General features: G+C 37.4%; 3 protein-coding genes across 5 annotated transcripts; 2 read left to right on the forward strand and 1 right to left on the reverse strand.

Moving 5' to 3' along the window:
- Positions 1–83: 83 nt before the first annotated feature.
- On the forward strand, positions 84–8,826 carry rftn1a (raftlin, lipid raft linker 1a; the record flags this gene model as incomplete). The annotated part of the gene is made up of 10 exons (XM_079485056.1): positions 84–225; positions 4,825–5,008; positions 5,096–5,207; positions 5,766–6,318; positions 7,098–7,301; positions 7,598–7,698; positions 7,869–7,972; positions 8,168–8,240; positions 8,361–8,636; positions 8,773–8,826. 10 exons carry the CDS (start codon positions 84–86, stop codon positions 8,824–8,826), a joined length of 1,803 nt encoding a protein of 600 aa, XP_079341182.1.
- oxnad1 (oxidoreductase NAD-binding domain containing 1) lies at positions 8,733–13,122 on the reverse strand. 2 transcript variants are annotated; one of them, XM_079485385.1, is made up of 8 exons: positions 12,978–13,122; positions 12,612–12,747; positions 12,424–12,487; positions 11,589–11,695; positions 10,664–10,805; positions 10,356–10,595; positions 10,179–10,287; positions 8,733–10,088 (listed from the first exon to the last, which is right to left on the reverse strand). In XM_079485385.1, exons 2-8 carry the CDS (start codon positions 12,713–12,715, stop codon positions 9,931–9,933), a joined length of 924 nt encoding a protein of 307 aa, XP_079341511.1. In that variant the 5' UTR covers positions 12,716–12,747; positions 12,978–13,122; the 3' UTR covers positions 8,733–9,930. The 2 variants fall into 2 exon arrangements, with proteins under 2 accessions (XP_079341511.1, XP_079341512.1); XM_079485386.1 differs by having other exon boundaries at positions 8,956–10,088; positions 12,612–12,750; positions 12,978–13,117.
- Positions 13,123–14,601: 1,479 nt separating this feature from the next.
- gpnmb (glycoprotein (transmembrane) nmb) lies at positions 14,602–20,357 on the forward strand. Of its 2 annotated transcripts, none has more exons than XM_079485668.1 (12): positions 14,602–14,770; positions 15,601–15,732; positions 15,804–15,947; positions 16,258–16,419; positions 16,514–16,675; positions 16,801–17,121; positions 17,313–17,375; positions 17,800–18,042; positions 18,160–18,265; positions 18,975–19,195; positions 19,404–19,497; positions 19,575–20,357. In XM_079485668.1, exons 1-12 carry the CDS (start codon positions 14,704–14,706, stop codon positions 19,726–19,728), a joined length of 1,869 nt encoding a protein of 622 aa, XP_079341794.1. In that variant the 5' UTR covers positions 14,602–14,703; the 3' UTR covers positions 19,729–20,357. The 2 variants fall into 2 exon arrangements, with proteins under 2 accessions (XP_079341794.1, XP_079341793.1); XM_079485667.1 differs by having other exon boundaries at positions 14,607–14,770; positions 15,804–15,965.
- Positions 20,358–22,066: the final 1,709 nt, after the last annotated feature.

Below are 22,066 nucleotides of genomic sequence, written 5' to 3' on the forward strand. Positions count from 1 at the left end.
GCTATGAATAAATGAATATTTTAGACAAATTATCCATATTCATCTGTCTCGTTTTCTCTTTCTATTTCTGTGAGTGTGTAGAGATGGGATGTAAGTTACCGAAGCCCCGTGGTTCAGATGAAGCTCCGGGGAAGATCTTCTCCACCCTCAGACGAGCCCAAGTGGAGACACAGTGTGGAGTGGCCTACACGTACCATTACCTGGACTTCTTGTTAGGAAAAGAAGGTGTTTGAGCTTGAAGCACTTCCATCCTTTTGCAGGCGGCTTTGTTCACACACAAACATTTGAACTTTCGTCGGTTTAGTTGTTAAAAAAAGGAATGATCCCAATTCTTTGTGTCGTTTCAGCATGCAGAACACAATACAGCGGAGGCTGGTGAATTCAAAATTGAAAGCAGCGTTCACATTGAGAGAGAGAGAGAGAGAGAGAGACTTTTGAATTTTTTAAATATCTTTAATCACCAGAAAATGTTTTCTTTTCCCTTTTTTCTCCCTTACTTCATCATTTTCTTAAAAAATACAATACTTGTCAAACAGTTACAATAATTGTATATATCAATTTATATAATTGTATCTCAAGAGGAGAAAGAGAGGAAGATTTCATAAATCCATTGTCATACTGCATGTTCAAACAAACATCATAGTCGACTTCACAAATGCAGTTGTTAGTGCCCCATTCATATTTAAAGTCTCAATATCCATTACGAAATTGTAACAGCTAATTTGACTTTAAGGCGAGATTTTATTGAAGCCCTAAAATCAATGTCACATCAGTCAGCCCCATTTTATTTTTACGGGACAACCAAGTAGCCAACTAAGCTTGGCCGAAAACAAATATCACCAGAACATGGGTTTCCTTTTGTGGGAAAAGTTTGTACTTTGGACCATAAATATAAAAACCTTTGTGAAAACGTCCCCCAATTCACAGCAACAGTCTTCTAAAAAACAAGACAAAGGAAGAAGCCTTTCAAACAAAATAAATGAAAAACTGTTTCAGAGAGAGAGAGAGAGAGAGAGAGAGAGAGAGAGAGAGAGAGAGAGAGAGAGCAAACAACAGTGTGTGTATTCTTTGAGGGCTTATGTTTCTAAATATACTAATGCTGCTTTTGTTAGTGGGCTTCAAGAGAGGCAATAATGGATCCTGCTGGATTCACAGAAAGAGAATATGAGAAAATCTAAGACACAGATTGAAGTGGAGGTACAGGCCTTCTCATTTTAATGACTTGAAAGCATAGCAGCATGCAGAACATTACTGCATATAATTTCTGGATATGACCATAATCCTCACACTGCAAATATAATTCTCTCAATCAGGATTTTTGTTTTGTTTTTCAGTACAAAAATCTAAACATGCTTTCATTGAGATAAACAATGATGTAAGAACTTTCATTTTGGGTGAATTGTCCCTTTAAGAGAACATTTCTTTTATGTCATTGATCATTGTTTTAAGCATAAACCTCACACAGTTTTGTGGGATTAGGACTTAGAAAACAGAAACAATTGATATGGTAAGAGACATAAACCTAATAGAACCGTCCCTTTAAATTGTCCCCCTCGATTTGGTGTCTGAAGTAAATTTAGTCTTAAATGTATTCGTTATAGCTGACTGCCTTTGTGTGTGTGTGTCTGCAGGGAAGTGTTTGTGAGTGTGACCTGGGTCAAATATTTATTTATAAAAAAATGGAATATGTAAAAACTGGCACAGTGGCAACAGTTCAGACTGCACGCACACACTGATCTTCAGCCTTTCTGTTTTAGGTGCTTATCGGTAGACAGACAGGCAGGTCATTTATATGTAAAATTCACTGATGCCTTCAGAGACAGACAGACACACAAAAAGAGTTTGACTGCATTCTGCTGTCACAGCATGGGTGTGAGTCAGAGATGTCTGAATATGTTTGTTTGTTTGTTTGTGTCTTTGTTTGAGGACATCAATGTTGAAATAACCTATAAGTGATTTCATGAGTGGGAATGAGACTGATGGAGATGAAATATCATGAAAAAATATAAAATATTTGAGATGAGATAAAATACAATAAAAGACGACGAGAGAGAGAGAGAGAGAGAGAGAGAGACGAGAAAACACCAGCCATCCTTTACGGATTATCTGATCTTGGAGATGGAAGGGCTTATTTCTAAGATCTGCAATTTATTTGTGTGTGTGTGCATGTGTGAGAGAGAGAAAGCAAGAGCGAGACTGAATTGGATTTATGGCTAAAATCTTGTTTTAATTTAACTCGGTCTCCATAAATAATGTAATTCCATCTCACTGTTGGGTTATTACAAATAAAATAAGCAAAGACCCCTGGGGACCCCACATCACAGTCATACGCATCCCTATACTTATGAATCACAAACAATCACTTTAATATTTATGTGATATCAATATTTAGAGGATGATAACGGAGCTCCGATAGGTCAGCACAGCAGGGCCACTGACCGCTCTCTGTGTTACAGTGTAATAGATTTGCTAATATCACGCTTAGTTCATAGAATCATTCTCAGTGTTTGTATAGTTAGCTGTTAAAGTGGGTTTAAAGAGATCTGATTTCTTTTTACAAAGCAGTATATTTATACATTGCAAACAGTGAATACATTTTTTAAATCGGAAGTGCTACTATCTTAGTTTGAGCCATTTAGCACAATGGATAAAATCAGTGGATTTATTGCTGAACACAATTCACCTGGTGAGCAATAGTCACATATTCCAAGCTGCAACAGTGCAAACCCACACAATATGTTCAAAACTGTGACTTTCTCATTGTTTCAGATGTGTGAAGATTTTCAAATAAATTGGGGAAGTGTTTGTGAACAAAGATGCTAGTAAGAGTTTTAGGAAGAAAAATCTAGGTGCCTGATACTTTTGGGTAATTGATATATTATTTTAATTCATTTATATTTGATGATATATTATGCGATTCTATTTGCTACACAGTCAGCTAAATTGATTCATCATCTAAAGAAATGTAATATTATGAAATTTGTTCATACTATAAATTATGCGATATAACATTTTGATAATATAATACTTCATAATATATTTGGTGATGTATTTAAAGATTTGTACTTTAACTAAAACTGAAAGATGTTAGTTTAGAGGTCCACGTTTTTGTACTTCTTGCCTGAACATGATTGTGTCCAAATGCTTAACCCGCGGCTGGGTAAATTCCGCCTTTTATTAGTGGGACAGATAATCATATATTTAGCCTTACAGGACGAGAGAATTGTTATATGTTGGTGTGTTGGTACACAAACACTGTTTTCTTTCTCTCATGTAAAACTAAAGCAGTGTCCTCAGGCCTAACCCAGGCCATTTGCTGGTTAAAGCAGTTCAATTTCTAGAGTTAATAGACATCATAAAATCTAAAACGTTTCCGCAATTTTACCACTACCTGATGATTGCAAACAGATTGTGTTATTTGGTTTGTGTGTTTGTTTCATAAAATGCACATTTAAATGCACATAGCCTGACAGAAAACAGACATGTTTCCTGAACTCCAAGCTCATGGGAATGATTCTTATGGAACACAGATGATTTAATACATAACTTGAACCTAAAATAATATACATTATACCTAAGCGTTCAGTCTAAAAATATTTATTTGCATTTATTTGAATATGACGTAGGATTGTGGAGATTCTAAGAAACTCCCCTCAGCGTGGAAATCATTTCAGTTTGGTTTAAACAGTTTTCTTACACCTCTTCAACATGATTGCAGTCAAGGGTTGTGTAAATTATAGCTCACCTCTGCTCTTTATAATGACATCTGTAATGACCTCTGAACAGTTTGTTTAATTGCTGTTTCCAGAAAGCCACTTGAATCTAAAATGATGAATATTTTTAGGTCCCTATGAAGAAGCTATAAATCAAACTAAATTATGTTTATTTTTTAGGTTTAGGGGTGGGGTGAGGGATATAATATACAGTTTGTACAGGATAAAAATCATGTCTATAAAACCCAAATTGTGTTTGTGAGTGTCTGTGTTTGTGTGTGTGTGTGTGTGTGTGCGTGCGTGCGTGCATGCGTGCATTTTTTTTTGTGTCACCGGGTGAGTGTGTCATCACATTATTCGTCAGAGATGGCTGTGAATGAAATGATTCGCACCTTTTTTCTCATCATTTTCTCATTATCTTCTCATCATGTTCTTCCTCACACATCTTCCATTTTCTATTTATGTCGGGGGAGGGAGATTGTGTTGACTTATGCAAATATGCTGCCGTGAAAACAGACACAAAGATTTGTTTTCTAACCTTTACATGTGTAATATTTAACATTGGCTCAGTTCGTTGGCACCATTGAAATAGGTGTGGATGCTAACTCGCATATAACATGAACGGAGCGGTGCGAAACGGAAAGGTTGAACAAAAATGTTATATTTAAAGGGATAGATCACTCGAAAATGAAAATTCGTTAATTATTTACGCACTCTCATTTCAAGCTTTCTTATGCAAAACACAAAGGAAGATATTTTTTGGCCCCATTGACTCCGTTGTATGGACACACAACCACATTGAGACATCTGTCAAAATATCGTTTTTCTTGTTCCGAAGAAGAAGCAAAGTGTCATACAGGTTTATGACATGAGGGTGAGTAAAAACACAAAACCAATGCCAAGTGAAACATTTTTCTAAATGTCTTCTTTTGTGTTCTGCGGAAGAAAGAAAGTCATACAGGTTTCAAATGACGAGGGGGTAAGTAAATGATGACAGAATATTTTTTGGGGGGTGAACTATCCCTTGAAGTACAAAAGGTCTGTAAGATTTCAAGATAATGTAACATACAGTATATAAAGAATGCAACTCTCTCTTTCTCTCTTTCTTCAGAAGTTGCAGTGTCTTCACTGCTGTGTCTGTCGTCAGTGAGAGAGCTTCCCGTGCAGGTGTGTGAGTTATATCAGAAGGGATTCGTTCTGGCTGCTGTCCATCCATTCGTTCACTCCGGTGGCCCTGCCAGTGCTAACCTGCAGAAACAGTTACACCGAGCTGTGCTCATCAAAGAAACACACAAGTAAACATAAACCCATCAACATCTCTTTTTCCCTCTATTGACCACTGAGTTATATTAAGATTCATTGCTTATTATGACTTTTTTTAGTAGTTCCGACAGCAGTTTGCTTAACTGGGTTGGACCTCATCTCGCGACAGACGTGTGTTACTTAGGTCACCAGGAACCCAACCGAGAAGTTATACAGGGCTATGTGAAAAAGGTCAGTCGTTTTTCATAAATGCATCTGCTATTGTTTTACGACTCGTTTTTCAAACATATTAAATTAAGTGTAAATGTGAATGTCATCACTACATTAAAAAGGCACAAAAAGTCACTTCCCAGCAGCCTGTATTTCGCCACAATACGGATGCAAAGCAGAACACATAAGCTGACAGACCGCTCTATAGACACTGTCACCCGACATTCACCCGCTGTTCTATTAGTCACCCTGTCGCCTTTTCAGTAATTGCATTTATCTGGAGATAAGCGGTGTTTGACTGAGTGTGTACAGGTTTGTGCTGTGTGACATTTACTTACAATTTAAACTTACGTGTGTGCGAAGAAAATATGGTTTTCATTAACGTTTACTGTCACTGAGAGCTTCCTTTTGAAAGCATGTGCAAGAAAAGGCGTTCAACTCCACTGTAGAAATTACATTGGAATCCATTTGCTTTCAATGTCAACCTTAATTGTATACTTAAATGTTGTTCTAACTGGACAAGGTGTCCGGTGTCGTGATCAGTGTTATTAAAGAATCTTCCACTCTTTCTCTCTGCAGGTGCAGGATTTGGCTGATCAGGGTGATCTCTTTGTGGGATTTTTGCCACAACCTGGTGGTGGTCCGTATTTCTTCGGTCACTGGGAGACAGATGAGCTTCCCTCCCTGCACTCCAGCCCATGTTCTGTGCATCGGAGACCTCTGACCATCAGCACGGCGAGCGAGCAACAACAGGAGGACGATGCTATTGAGGATAGTCGAAACCAAAATCTGCCAAAGTTTGATTCAGATTTCCCAAACCAATACTTAATCGACCAGAACTTTCAAATGCAGGACTCAGAGAGCAGCCAGTGTTGGACTAACCAAAATCCTTTCACTGAGAATCATCAGTATCTTTATGAACATGACCATACCCGAGAAAAGGATTTAAAGAATCAAGTGGAGCCCAAGATAAGCTTTCGTGCTCCAGAGACGCATCCGGCCCGAGGTACTAAAACAGAGTATGTGCTGCCTAACTGTGATTTGGCAGAAAACCAGCAACCAGACCATAGAGAGCAAGTCAGAAGTCAAGAAAAGCACAGCAAGCGCACTGGAACCACACAGATGCTGAATCGTGAGAGCACAAGTCTGTAAAAATACAGAAAAACAAAGGCTGGAGAAAAAAGACACATTTTCGCATTAATCATTTTATGTCAAGCTATAGTAGAGATAAGAGCATCAAACATTGTTTGATCATCAGGTTAAAAATAGCCTATATATTCCTTGCCAAACAAATCTATTTAGATTATAATCCACTTTAATATTTTTTTACTAAATTAGGAAATGCATTATAATTAGGGATGCAGCGATATGTAAGTTTTGGCCGATCGCGATAACCGATAATTCTTTACCATTGGAAGCCTATAACCGATATACAGTATCTTAATATAAATGTACATTCTTCTGAGACTGAAACAAAAGGCAATAAGTGGAAAAGTGCAAATTAGGTAACCATTAGTTGTCTTTTTTTCCCTGAAAACAATGTACCAAGCCTACTTTACACTAGTTAAAGATTCTTTTACTTTTAAACTTTTCTGGTATAATCTACATATAATATACATTCTGGTATAATAAGTCTACATAGTAAATATCTACACACTGTACCTACATCAAAAATGTTTGGCTTATAACAGTACGAATCAGCGTGCACCTGAATTGATCCCACCAGAGGACATTTTCAATCATGTATCGGCCTGATTTTACCCTATAACGATTAAAATTGCCATTTAATTTATCGGACGATACCGAAATGGTCGATTATTTATCATGCATCCGAAATTATAATCTATATCCTAAAATAAGAACTTTTAAGATAAGTTTTATTTAGTAAACATTTGCTTTTTTTATATGTAGGCGTACAGGTCTTTGCTCTGTACAACCACACAATGGTTCTGTCAGGATCGCCAAAATTCTTCTCTCTGAGGGTTCCACTGCAAGTGCAAAGAGAGGCGGGGCTTGTTAGCTCGATTGACTCCCACTGGCTGGATCACATGACTCACCACTTCAGAAGTGGTGCCCGGCTCATCGATGGCTACTTTCACCTGGGAGCTGATGCAGGTACTTACAATAAAATCAAATTGTAGAAAAACTTGACATTTAAACAGATAAATCTGAATTCATCATTATTAAAATAGAAACAAAATCACTAAGATATTTCTCAAAATATCTTCTTTTGTGTTTCAAAGTCGAGTCACATACAGGTTTTGAATGACATGAGGGCACTCAAATGATGACATGTATTTTTGGCTGTACTGTCCCCTTTAAAAAATGTATTTTTAGAATTCTTTTAAGATGTAGCCTTTGGTTGTTTTTCACTGTCAGCACTACATTTCCAATCATTTCCTCTCTTTTAGCATCTTCATTCACAGTGGAGAGTGTTTTCATCTTCCAAAGTGATGTCATGGCAACCACAGCTTACGATGCTATTGTAGTGGAGCAATGGACTGTGATTGATGTAAGTCACCCAAGCTCAATGAAATTATCCAGTGATTTTACACCTGTCTGCTTATGAATTGCCTTCCCGTCTGTTAAAAGCAGGTGAAGTTGCATGTGTTGGCACAATTCTCAATAGGACATTGGTGAAATGATTGAATATATTGTTTAAATGATGCTTCTGTCCTGCAGGGTGTTACTGTGAAGACAGACTACATTCCTCTGCTACAGTCTCTGGCTCCGTATGGTTGGAGATTGATGTGTGTGCTTCCCACCCCTGTTGTCAAAACTAAAAGGTCCTATTTCCATATTAAAGCCTCATCCATGAGTCAGATGTTAAACTCACAGTAACATAGAAAGATGCCAATGGGAGCTAATTATTGAAAAACTTATTTAAAGACGACTTCTTAATAAATATTATTTGCGTTATTTTAAACACATTTTTAAGCAGTGTTTTTTACCCCTGATTCGTTTGGACTTTTTTGTCTTAGTGATGGAAGTCTGGCCACAAAACAGATACTGTTTCTCCAGAGACCCACACTGCCTCGCAAGAGAGAACTGACGGTGTGTATACGCGGCACAGACAAAGTTTATTTCTGCTCACGACAAGAAAGATTGTGCTAAAATTAGTTCTGGTTTGTATGGAATTGTCAATCCACAAATTTATATTTTTGTATTTTCCAGAAACTGTCCCTCAGAGGTCAAAACAAGAGAAACTCAAATAGCAAGAGGACTCTGGAGACCGAGATCCCACCGCTGGCAACGATCGAGAGAGAAATGGAAAAGGTGGTGAGAGAACGAACACATGATACTTCCAAAAAGGAAAAGGGAGAGAATTTGTCGAAAATCCCAAAGAGGAGAGATCAACCAGCAAAGAAGCCAGAAAACCGCACACAGATGGATAATATCACCTATGTAAATAAGGACAGCATTGAAATAACAAAGTCTACCAATCACGAGGTAAAAAGCATGATTTCATGTGCTAAACTAAAGGAAAGAAGACCAGTCAGAACAGAAAGAGCACTATTCTCAGGAGTCTGCTGACAGTATTCATTTATGCATATTGAACTATTGCAATATGTTCATGTTTATTCAGGCAGAACGCAGTCTTTTCAGGCCCTTGCCCGCTGACAGAATAATTGTCCCGTAAGATTGCGAGGAGGTATTTTGAGTCACTTTTGGTAATTTGGGCCGTAAAGGCTCATCTTTAAAGGTGAAGTGCGTGCGCAGCAAACAGAGAGACGTGTGATTTGAGCAAATCTGTGATGCTGTTAAAATGCACTGACCTTTCTGAACATTACCCAATTTGTCAAAAGACAGCTTGTACCTTTGTGAATCTCTAATGCTAAATCATTTTGTTACATGCCATATTACCAATCGCTGAATATTTTGTTTTCATTAATCCAATTTATTACCAACAATATCCATGAGATTTTTTTTTGTAATGCACAGTATGAACAGCTGTAACTGACTTTGTAAAGTAATAGTGAAGGTCTGTGTTAATGGTGTTAAGAAAAATGACCAATTATGACTTTTTGATGACAATTAAAGCCACATGACTTAACATCAACATGTTGCGGTTCTCTTTACATAGTTCACCCAGAAATGACAATTCTGTCATTATTTATACATCCTCTTGTCATTTCAAACCTGTATGACTTTCTTTTTTCTGCAAAACACAAAAGAGTGTAATTTAAAACAAAATAAAATTGTGATAGAATTTAAATTTTTGGGTGAACGTTCGCTTGAAGGCCCAAAATGATCTCACAGCAGTTTTGACTATTAAAACTTAAAATAAATATGCATATTAAAATTCCATTGCAAATAACATACAGTTGTACATAGATCTCTAGAAAACCTAGTGTAATCTATGTATGCAGTACTTCTAGACTCCAATGGAGAGTTAGCCAGCAAATGAACTATAATGTAGAGCATTTTAGCACAGGTTACGGTCAATTTGTGGAGTCCATTATTACAATGATGTAAAACCGAAACAGTTCAAGTAACCTCACATCAGAGAGTTTAAACCTAACGTACAGCCCATCTTCATTCAGGAATGCAGTCTAGAAAATGAATGGTTAAATGAAAATATGGAAATCAGAAGAGTAATAAAGTCCAGGAGAATGCAGACAAAACGTCTGTTGTGCGTTCCAATTGAACTCAAATGCATTACTGCTCCATTTCCATTACATTCTGTTTCCATAATGCACAAATGCAGCCATCCATCCGAGTTTGTGGCAATGAAGGGGTGGGGTTACCACCATTTCTCGAAAAGGATTTTGTCCTTTGATAGCCCGAGCCTCTGTAGGTCTGCACTCACTTTCTCTATCATGGGAGGAGGACCACAAAGATAACACAGCGTACGTTTGGGGTCTACGTGAGGCCGTAGCACCTCTTCTGATATCCTTTCATCTGGACACAAAAGACAAACGAACATCAAAAATAGTATACAGTATGTTCAAATTATTTATCACAGCAGGTACTTTAGATGTATAGACTCACTGATGGTGTAAGGTTGAATTTCCTGCTCTACATCAGAGCTTTGTTGAGTTACGTGAAAGTTGCAGGAGATCTTCTCCGAGAGCTTGTGACAGATGTCAATGATGGTGTTCTAAAAAGAACAGACACATGAAGATAAACATCCTGTCGATCAACTAGATATTTTAATGCAATGAATACCTTAAATAGAAGATCCTTAGTGTTTTTAGCACTATAGCAAAGATGTGTGCGACCGGGCCTGTACGCATGACCGTGAGAAGAGTGTCGGAGTAGATCAGCTGTGTGCAGCAGGATGGAGTACAGAGGGTTGATTCCAACACCACCGGCTACCAGCAGCAGGTCAATCACGGGATCAGAGGGTTGAGGGTCAAAATAGAAATTACCTCCAACTCTCACAGCTACTTCAGAGTCCACCGAGCACTAAAACAGAGATGCACATGCTTAAATCTGTCTGAAAATCTGTCTAGGTACAAGCCTGTCAAACTCACTTGTGTATGAATCCAGTGCGCTGGAGGGTGGCATGTGTATTTAACAGCAAGCTCGATAATTCCCTCTCTCTGTAGCAGGCCAGGACTGGAGCAAATGGAGAAGCCGCCTACCGTATCCACACCTGGGATGAAGAAATCCACCCTGTGATAAAGAATGCAATTGAATTCTATTCACATAATATTTTGCATTACGCTGAAACTATGCTGCAGGACAACAAGGTTCAAAATCCACTTTGACCTAATAAATAAGCATAAACTACATTTGAAAAGCGGAGACAGATTCTTCCCACACACAAACAACCAAGCACAAAATACGTCCGTTATTATTCAAGTTTACCATTTTTCATAAAATGAAAACCAACACATAAGAGACGCCACAAGTGTATGCAGAACAGGAGTAAGAAACAAACACATATGTTATCCCTGCATGCACACCCACACCCACTCTCTCTGACTCATGTTCTGTAGCAGTAACACAACATCATATGGTCTGGAGGAGTTTCTGTGCATACATCTGCATAAATCACCGCCTGACTTTTTCACCTCGCTCGGGCTCACGAAACTCAACAAACCCAATGCGGCAGAGCTCAAGTGAGAGAGAAAGTGTAAGGAGAGACTGACGTAAGCTTTTCTTTTCAAATGTCTGCTCACACACTGAACAGTCTCAGTGACTAAAGTCTGAAGGAAAGCGCCATCTCCTGGACGTTTTTAAAAAATGCATTCTCCCTTATTAGTATACTTGGATAATATTGGTTGAAATAATATTATTATTTGGGTTATACTAAAGTTATCAATAGTAAACTATAGAAATGTGTTAGCTCTAAACTATTAACCTATTTTAAAGCATCAATCATTTAAGAAGATGCAATTTATAGTTCATGAATAATGAATAAGTGACAATATTCTTTAGAGGCACAGTTCTTACCATTGTCCAGCATGGAATTTAAAGTCAGGATGTTGCACCTCTAATCTCAATCTCTTCACTGTATCCGATTCATTCACAATGTCACAAACACGTGCAGAGAAAATTTCCTAGACACAAAATAGCATACACCATTAAATAAATGCACTCATTGCAAGTACAGTAAAACTCAGATGTACCAATGGTCTGCATAATGCAAATAAAAACATGTATCTGTTTATTTGATCCTATTTTTGATTCAACCAAGAACTAAACTGGAATTAAATAAACACATATTTATTTAACATTCACTGCCTTCAAAATAAATAATATCCATAAATGAGCGTTCAAAAAACACAGTCATAACCCAAAACAGTGGTGGGATAAGGGGATAATTCATTCATAACTTCCCTTTATTCACATGACAGATTGGGTAACCTACAACACAGCGTAAGTGTATGAACTTTCACCCACTTGGATTTAAAGGGACAGTTCACCCAAAAATGAAAATTCTGTCATCGATTACTCACCCTCCAGTTGTTCCAAATCTGAATACATTTATTTGTTCTGATGAACATAAAGGAAGATATTTGAAGCAATGTTAGTGAACAAACAGATCTCATCCGCCATTGACACCCATAGTATTTATTTTCCTCACTATGGCAGGAAACGGTGGTTTTGTTACTGACATTCTAACAAATATCTTTCAGAACAAATACATGTATACAGATTTGGAACAACTCAAGGGTGAGTAATCGATGACAGAATTTTCATTTTTGGGTGAACTGTCCCTTTAATGTCTAAATTTCAAAGTGTCATTTCAAAAAGTCTATAAAGACGCATAAAGAAGAAGACTTACCATTTGTCTGTAAACACTAGCAGTTCTCTCTAGATGGTCAGTCTGTCTCTTTGACGACATTTTGCTAAAGCAGTAGGCAAAGCAAAAAAACAAGAGGTAGAACAACAACAATAACAACAATATACGCTTTACCATGTATTAAGTTTCTAAATCACCTAAAAAGAATTCGAGATGGGAGAGAAACTCACCGTGTGTCGATCCCTTTACATGAACATAATACCGCTGGTCTGAACAGTGCCGATACACCGGTGAAACTTCTGGTAACAGTTTTCAGAAAACACGGGACACTCATGATCGGATATGACGCCTTTACCTGTTCAATACCTGCTTACATCATGAGATAGAGAAATATAACTTAAGCCACACAAAGCAAACAAATGCCAAAAAGACGCCATACGCTAGAGATTTAGTAAATGACAGCTAACTTGCATAAAATGACATTCAGACACACATGGAAGATCAGCTAACTACTATAAAGCTTTGTTACTAACAGTTCATTTTTCTACAAACACATTACATTTAGAAGATGTATAAAAAAAACAAAGGATGAATACCTTATGAGCTTTTACGAGACTATTTTATCGCTCGTTTGTCATTGTGTAAGTAAAACACATTAACCTCAGCAGCTCCTGTGACTGTTGTTCTTCGTTGGTGTTTTGGTTGATGAACAGTCTCTCTATCGCCACCCGGAGGAGGCTTGAGCAACAGCATCCTAAGCGTATTAAATTGTACTCATCGTTGTAAAATTTAAATAAGAGTTTAAATGCATATGTTATGATGCACAGTGATACATAAGCGTATTGTCTGCTCTGTTAAAAAAAACTACATGTAAGTAAATGGCTTCCATTACCAAAATCATCATGAGCCCTTTTACTTAATGCCAGAACTATTTGTCCTTATTTAGTGTTTTTTGGGCCTTATTCCAGCCATTTCTTATTGGTTTCATCCCACCAACAGCACCCAACACATAACCAGCAAAGACCCACAGAGACCACGTAAAACCTTAACCACGTGTCCTCGAGAAAGAGTGAGAGCAGCCTCTGGTGGCCACAATTAACATCGTTATTGTTTTAAAAGAAGCCAAGAATTAAATATGGTCTAGACTCTAGTCATTAAGTTACACATGCCGTTCGTATTAAGGAATTGTGTTATAAATATTCTTTATAAACATTTGTGTTGTTGTTGTTCTTGTTTTAAGTAAAGTCACGACATTGTGATTAGGTAACATTACAGACAGGAAAGAACTTTCAAACTGACTAAATTACATCAGCTCGTGAGAGACGCATCAAAGCATGTGATTACATGCCAGTTCCCTTAAACAAAATCTGCGACAAACTTTACAAAATAGTAAAACATTTATGTATCGAGTGGTCAGTATGATATTAAAACATATTTTCTTGGTTTCGTTGATGCTTGATGACTAATGTCTTTTTTTCTATATCCCTGTGTATTTTTGCACATCTAACCTACTTTTAAATAAATCATGAAAACTGCTCTTCACGTTTTCCACAAATCATTTGTACTTTTGCACTGATTTATGACTTTTATGACCACATTTTATAGGCTTTTAATAACGACGTGTTTTCATGAGTTTAAACTCAATCAAAATTATTTTAGCCTACATATACGCAATTCGTTGAAACGTGTTATTCTGATAAACTATTATTGTATCCTGGAACATAATTAACAAATCAATTGATATATAAGTGACACAATTATAATGAGCAATAAAATGATAAAAATGTAAAATAATGTTATTTTATAAACATTATCAAGATTAATATATAATTTAGCCATAAATATTATTTCCATTTGTATTAAGTTCTATCAAGTTTTTGTGATATTTGTTTCTGATGCTGATAATAATCAAAACCAGCAGAAATAAACGAAGGGCTCGCTGTTTACGGGGATTTGGACACAACAAAAAATGCTGTTATTATTGTTTTTTTCTTTCTTTATAAAAGGCTATTTCAAGTTTTAGATATATGCTATACATATATGCTACCAAAAATAATGTGGCGCACATGACATGAATTCGACAAGTTAGCACACATCAAGCCAGCACTTTGACAGAAATACTAAAATGTTTTGAAACATGTCTTAAGTGCGCATGATATGGTCACGTAATTGAGAATCAGATGCGTCTAGTTACAGTCACATGCTTGTTCTATTAAATCAGAGTTGGAGCAAACGAAGGGGGAAACTGAGCCAGAACAGAACAGAGTCGCATGTATCTGCGAGCGACTGGACTATAGGGGCAAAACAGAGAAATACCTCAACATGGTGCCTTTTGAAATTATATTTGTGTTGACCTGGACGTTGTTCGTTCCTACCAACAGCAAGAAAAGTGAGTATGGGCTTTACTTTATTATTAGTTTGTTATTATTAATATTTATTATATGTTTATTATCCTAAAATTTAAAATGTCCATGTGTAATAAGACTTCTGCTTGCATATGTCTAGGCAAAGACTCAAAGAGAATAAAGAAACAAGATGTAAATAATCTTCACTTTATAAGGATAAGCCATCTAATTTATTTTAAAAGCAACAAGGCTACATCAAATTGTATTTATAATAAATAGGTCCGCGTGCGCTGCAGTCTCGTGAAACTAACAAGCGTTATGTGTCATGTATCCAGTTCAGTATTGAAACAAACTTTCCCGAAACAATATTTCGTTGGAGGCACAACCGGCTATATTAAGTTATTTCGTGTAGGCATAACTATAGACCATTATTAGACAAATCTATTGAATGTAGATCTAGTACAATTATATTAGTAATAAAAATATATTTAAATAATTTAATACATAAAGATTAATAACGAAATATAGATTCAGTTGAGCTTTTCTTAAACTGCGCTTTTAAAACGGGTAACTTCTAGCTTCAGTGCGTCACAGGCGCGCGCTGCCAAACTCTCATGTTCGTTGTGTGCCTCTTACCTATTTATCACGAAGCTTATTGCGTCCACATTTAGTTTGTAATGCCTTACATTAAAATTATTATTATTTGTTATCAAATTCATTCCCCTTAGTTTGCACAGAAAATATGTTTTGACCTTTCTAAGAAAATATGCGTTTAAAACGTCAGTATAATACTTTCTCTTGCACTAAAGATTTCTAGTTGTTGTGTCACTTTACTTTACAGTCACGTTTATTTACATTTCTATTATTTATGCAGGTTATGGCGACATGTTTCCTCACAAACACAAGCCTCCAATTCCATTTCCGATCCCTGGATGGGAACCGGACACCAAGCCATGGGACGAATCTCTTTATCCACCTTTCAAACCAGAGCTGACGCGCAGACATGGTAACAGTCGTGTCAAATATATATCAACATTCATACGCTCGTAACACGCTAAATGTGCAATGTTCTCACAGGTAAAATTCCGCGGGTGCGCCTCACGAGCGACAGTCCGGCGATCAACGGCTCGTGCGTCTCGTTCACTGCAGCGCTGGAGTTCCCGCCGTGCCAGAAAGAGGACGCTTACGGCAAACTGGTGTATGACGAACACTGTGACGACGGTATGACGGAGGCGTCAGGTGCTTTTGATATGATCTATTAACAAAACACAAATATACTAAACAGAAACGCAAGATGGAATCAAACTGTTGCTTTATGTAGGACCGAACAAGTGAAATGTGAATAAAATATGATTTGTTAATATGAACTTTAGTATTATTTGTAATTATTTTAAGAAATAAAATGGATATTGGAAATGTATTAGCTATTTCAATTTGAACAGGTGCCCTATAATTCATTGCCATATTTATGCAAAACATTGTGTCTTATTTGTTTTTTTGTTTGTTTTGTTTAACCCTTTTATTTTGTCAGCCAATGGACAGCTGCCCTCAGGGAATGTTGGATGGTTGGAAGACTATGGCTTTCGAAAGTGTACAGATTTAAAAAGATGTAATGTTTTTCCTGATGGAAAGCCTTTTCCTCAGACCAGCGACTGGACACGTAAAGGTTATGTCTATGTTTGGCACACGATGGGTGAGAGATTTTTATACATCCAATACTTTATGAATCCAAAAATTACACGTTTACAAAATAAAAGCACGCTAACAGCTTGGTGTCTGTCATATAGGCCAGTATTTTGAGACATGTGATGGCTCCTCCTCTCATCTCACTCTGAACACCACTAACATGACTTTTGGAGCTGGTGTGATGGAGGTGATGGTCTATCGCAAACGTGAACGCAGAAAGTACACCCCACTCTCTACTGACAGTACCGTATACTTCATTACAGGTCTGGTCAGGTTATTTTGCTCTCTGTCTCTTTCTCTCTCTCACACTTTCAGTGTTTCTCATTCTCGTGTCAGTGTATAAAGTGTGATCACTTTTTAAGATTAATAAGTTGTGATTGATTTTCAGATAAGATTCCACTCTCAGTGAACATTTCACAAAAAGAAGCAATAAAAATACAGGAGAAAAACGTGTTTGTCAGAGGCTCGGATGTAATATTCAAAGTCCAGATCCACGATCCAAGTAACTACCTAAAGACAGCTGATGCAGTAGATTTTATCTGGGACTTTCGGGATGGCAACCAACTGGTCACCCACAGCAACGTGGCGATCCATGCGTACGACATGCTTGGAAACGTAACAGTCAAGCTCCTTGTAGAAGCAGCGTTTCGTATTCCCTGCCCACCACCAACTCCCACCGCAATGCATTTTACACAGGCTCGTACCACAGGTAATCTCAAAAACACTTCTGTAAGACATCATACATGTCCTATTAAAACAAAAAGTCTGGACAAATAGCTGTCTCTATTTCTGAATTTACGTATACATATTCTAAGCTTTAAATATTTGGATGTTGGCTGAGAGTCCTCCGGGTCTATAAAGGATGAAAGGAATTAATCAAATTGTTTTTTGCATTAACAGCAGTGCCTACACCACCACCACATGAAACTCATACATTCACCAGCAAAACGGAGACCACCAAGGGTAAGACACAGAGTGTATGGTTGTTTAACAGTTTATGAAACCATGACACTTGTTAAATGAACAGTTCACCCAAAAAAAATTTCTGTTCTGCAAATCTGTATACATTTCTTTATTCTAAAGAAAAACCAGAAAGATATTTGAAAGAATGTTTGGAACCAAACAGTTCTTGGCCACCATTGACTACCATAGTAGGAAAGAATGTAGGAAAGCAAAATGTTATGGGGCACTTTTGACTACTGTTGTTTTCGTATGAAAATTTACGGATTTTGTAGACATTTGAGGGTGAGTAAATGATGGCAGAATTTAATTTTTGGGTGAACTGTCCCAAAATAAAAGTAATTTGTATCAAGCGTCCACAAATGTGTACGTCCACAGGGCAACGTTTGTAATAATTTCTTTTTTTTTAATAACAACTTTTGTTTAGCTCCTATTATAACCAACCCTTCGCCAACTACACCTCGAGCTCCCACAAGTGCTGTCCCGACAACAGAATCATTCCAAACAGATGCGGATGTGACATCTGCCGTTACAGCAACTCCTGTACCTGAAACCAGCCCAACCCATAGCCAGCCCATCTCCCCATCCATGATCAGACACACACACTCCAGTGAGTCCAATTGTTTCCGATACCTGTATGGATCCTTTGAGGGCGAGGTCATTATTATTGGTAAGGATGATTTAAGAAAGCTGCCTAACAACTAAAAGGCTTTATGATTTTATTTGATAAAGGTTTTTAAAACGCTTAATTGTTTGTTTGTGCTGTTTTTTGTGTGTGTTTCTACAGAACCTCCTCTAGCTCTATACAATGAGCTACCCAGTAAGATTTTAAATGTGTCATCAGCTGAAATCACCAACACCTCTGTCAACTTTGTGGTGACATGCTCGGGCAGGTACGAGGTCTACACACACAAACAGAAATGCATTTCACAAAATGAATTATTAAAGAGCATTTTAAACTTCATGGCTAACGTTCATAATTTTCTTTAATTTCTTATTTCCTCCAACTACTTACATTTAAATAATATAAATAACGTAATAACAATTAATATCATCATTATAATCATAACTTATTCTTTTTTGCAGTCTATAGAGAGTTGCCAGATCGAATTTTATCCAAAGCAACTTACAAAGAATTCAGGCAGCAATAAGCGATATGTCATAAAAGAGCAATAGTACGACAGGTGCTAATACAAAGTTAGTTTCAACAAAAGCTAGACCACTACCTGTTGAGAGAAGAGAGAGGGTTAGTGTTCATTTTTGTCTGTCAGGTATTCACAGAAGAGATGGCTTTTAAGTAGTTTTTTGAAGGTTGTGAGAGATGTGGTTGACCGGACTGCGTCATGAAGAATGTTCCACCAGGAAGGAGTTGTGAAGGAGATTGAGCAGGAAAACTATTTAATGCCTTTATGAGATGGCAATACAAGGCGCCGCTCATTTGCTGAACGCAGGGTTCTAGATGGTGTGTAGGAGTGTAGGAGGGTGTGAAAGAATGCCGGCGCAGATCCAGTGATAGTCCTGTAGGCAAAAACATTCAGTTGGCCTACAGATCATGTCTGTATTATACTCATACGTGTTATACACAATGTTTTCTTTCCTTAGTGTTCCCTCAGTGGCCTGTACAGTGGTGGCTGACTCCACCTGTAGGGAGATTAATAATATTCTGTGTGAGGACGCGTCCCCCTCGGGTGAAGGTTGCAAGATTAGTTTGACACGCATCTTTCAGACGCCGGGCACGTACTGCGTCAACATCACTCTGGGACTTCCCGGCGGCTTAGCTCTTGCTACCACCTCGGTAACCATTGGCAACCGGCTTGAAAAAAGTAAGTCCTTTATCAATCTGTATGCATTGTCTCTGGGCTTTAAAGTGTCAAACAACAGGGATAATATTTATATATTGGAAAATACATTTATAAAGAATAAATGTATACATCATAGGTTTTAATAATATAAATATATTGTTTTTACATTATCTCTAAACCTTCTATGCTGAATGGTCTTATTGAATCCTGTACCGTTCTCTCTTTGAAGGCACTCCTAAATCCACCCACCTTGCCGAGGTAGTTTTATCTTCGAGTGCTGTGCTTATTTCCATATTTGCCTTCATTGCTATTATGATCTACAAGTGAGTACCTTTAAAGAAACATTGCAAAACAAGTATCTTATAGTTTCTTAATTATTATTTCCAATCCTTTCTTAAAGGCGATATAAGGTGTATCGTCCGGTGAGACGATCCATGTTCGATGATGCAGAGAGAAACTCTGGTGTCGAAAGCTGGAGTTTAAGCAAACTGAGATCTGCTCTGTTTCCAGCCAATGAAGAGAGAAGCTGTTTATTGACAGAGAAACCACTTTAGATGGAGCCGCTAAACTGGTTTAGTTAAAATAATGGTTTGAAGTTAGGATTTTATTTCAATGCATGCAGTTTTATCGTTTTTATGGCAAGACTAGGACATGCTGTTGGTTTAAGATCTTAAATATAAAAAACTTAATACTAAACCTTAACTGACAAAAAATAAGTATGCATTCTTTGTATAATCAACTGCATTATAAAAATTAACATTTACCAGAAACACTATAATAATGTCATGCAGTTTGTAAGGCAACAAAGCAATTTTGCACGTAATTTTATAACAAACTCATTGTTCATGAGCGATTCTCTGTGGGATTTGATATTAACAGAGTTGGTAATTTTGTGGCAAACACAATAGAAAGTACCACTACAAAGAAGAAAAAGTGTCAGATAACGGTTATTCGCTTTCATTTAATAGAACTTTATATTTTTTGTAACTCACTTAGAATGGAAGAAAGTAACATGAAACAAAGCTCTATTTCTGACAGGTCTATTAAACATATGCGTGGGTTTCAGACAGTTATTAAATAGTAATTCATTTAAACAGCACTCTTAAAAAAAATTCTCTCTGAAAATGCTACCTTTCATGTACATGCTGGGCATATGATAGTCTAATAAACTTCTTAAACACTCTCGTTGGCTATAAAGGAGGCAAAATCAAAATATGGACAGAGAAGGAACCACAAACAATGGTTGCTTGGAGCCAACTTGACTTTTAATTATCTTCTTTGTATCAGAGTCATTTGACAAGTGGAGGTGTGTGAGGGCGCACAAGCACGGTCGGAGGGGATGTTGCTCAACATGCTGAAATTGAACCACTTTTTAGGAACAACTCCATTTCCCGGAATTCCACATCACATTCCCACTGAAACATGACTCACCACACTACACGGCCATGAAATGAAATTGGATCAGTCAAAAAAACGAAAAAAAAAACCTGAAACAAACTGTAGCATCCATAAGACATGAATTGTTAAAACAAAGACTTCATTGTTCATTATTTCACAAGCAAGGAATGAAGCAGGCCCTTGACAACAAACTCTTTCTAGCCATTAATCAGATCGGAAATTAAATACTTTGACCCAAGACAATACCAATGCAAGAAATAAAGTCCAATACAGCAAACTCATACCACCAATCCAAGAAGCAGAAATAAAAAGCAGTAAGGTGAGGTTTATCAAATCAGTTAGCAGAGAATAAATTGCAGGCAAAAAATGAAATCATTTTCTCACTCATCTTCAAAGTCTAACGCAAACATGATTTTTTTTAAAAAGATACTTTTCTGTGAGGAAAGGGGCGGGTGAAACATGACCCTATAGATTCTAACACATAGCAATGTGCCTCTAATTTAAATACTTTTTCTAATAAGAGGTAGATCAAAAACGGTGTAAGAGAAGTGTGGAAAGAAAAACTAAATGATCACTTGTGCCCCTCCGGTCAGCGCCAGGCGCAACGCGCATACCCAGTGTGGAAGCGTTCGCGAGGGACTTGAGGTATTGCTGCGTGCGCTGGAGGTGTAAAGGGGAGGTTGCAGGATTGCTTCCACCCACTTTTTACCTCAGCTGAGGTAGACAGCGGTCTTACTAGTGTGGAAGCTGGGATGCACTCAATTTTACCACAATCAAATCATATTTACATTCGACATGAAAACATAGGAATATTGTTTTTTCAGTTTCTTTTACTAGTTTTTTTCTTGCTAATGTTCATTTTATAATATTTTTTTTTTGTATTTTTCCACTTTGAATGATAAACGAAAAAGTATAAATGAAATCGTTCGAACGTTCATCTATGTTACTGCTTATTAGCCTAGAGACGGGCCCTTGACTATTGTAACCTAAAGCTATTAACGCAAAATCATCGAAATAGTGTAAATCCCCCGACCCCTGACATGCATTGACCAACGTTGATGTAAAGCCCAGTTTTATGCAAGTTGGCATGGGAGCGCGGCCCAAGACCAAACGGAGCGCGTAATTAGGAAAAGAAAAAATAAGATGAGCACGGGAAAAGAAAAACTAACCTCAATCGGGATGGCCGTTATTTTTTACTATGATAGACAACTAGTCGCGCTAAGGATTATGGGTGTCAAGCGTTGATCATCCCAGACCTCTATTGCTTGCATCCAACCCTCACTGAATTGTAATGAAATGCTAGTGAAACGTATGATGCCCGCCAACAGTTATTAGCATGTCTGTCTGTCTACACGGCATTGATGCCGTGAGTACGATCAGCATTGATATTCTCATTACTTTGACGGGGTTCAGAGGGTGGTGGCTCTTCAGCGACACTGAGGCGCTTTTCTTTTCGTTCTCCTATCCGTAGCTAGCAAAGCAGCCTGAACTCCG

This window comes from Barbatula barbatula (genome assembly GCF_947034865.1).
Source record: "Barbatula barbatula genome assembly, chromosome: 21".
Classification (NCBI taxonomy): domain Eukaryota; kingdom Metazoa; phylum Chordata; class Actinopteri; order Cypriniformes; family Nemacheilidae; genus Barbatula; species Barbatula barbatula.

What these genes read in the sequence shown, in the direction of transcription:
- gpnmb (XM_079485667.1), top strand. Translation starts at nt 14,704, where the DNA reads ATGGTGCCTTTTGAAATTATATTTGTGTTGACCTGGACGTTGTTCGTT. An exon ending in CTATGTTTGGCACACGATGG is followed by an intron (nt 16,420 to 16,513) that starts GTGAGAGATTTT and finishes TCTGTCATATAG; the next exon opens with GCCAGTATTTTGAGACATGT. An exon ending in TACACAGGCTCGTACCACAG is followed by an intron (nt 17,122 to 17,312) that starts GTAATCTCAAAA and finishes TTGCATTAACAG; the next exon opens with CAGTGCCTACACCACCACCA.
- oxnad1 (XM_079485385.1), bottom strand. Translation starts at nt 12,715, where the DNA reads ATGAGTGTCCCGTGTTTTCTGAAAACTGTTACCAGAAGTTTCACCGGT. An exon ending in AAATTCCATGCTGGACAATG is followed by an intron (nt 10,806 to 11,588) that starts GTAAGAACTGTG and finishes TCTTTATCACAG; the next exon opens with GGTGGATTTCTTCATCCCAG. An exon ending in CGCACTGGATTCATACACAA is followed by an intron (nt 10,596 to 10,663) that starts GTGAGTTTGACA and finishes TCTCTGTTTTAG; the next exon opens with TGCTCGGTGGACTCTGAAGT.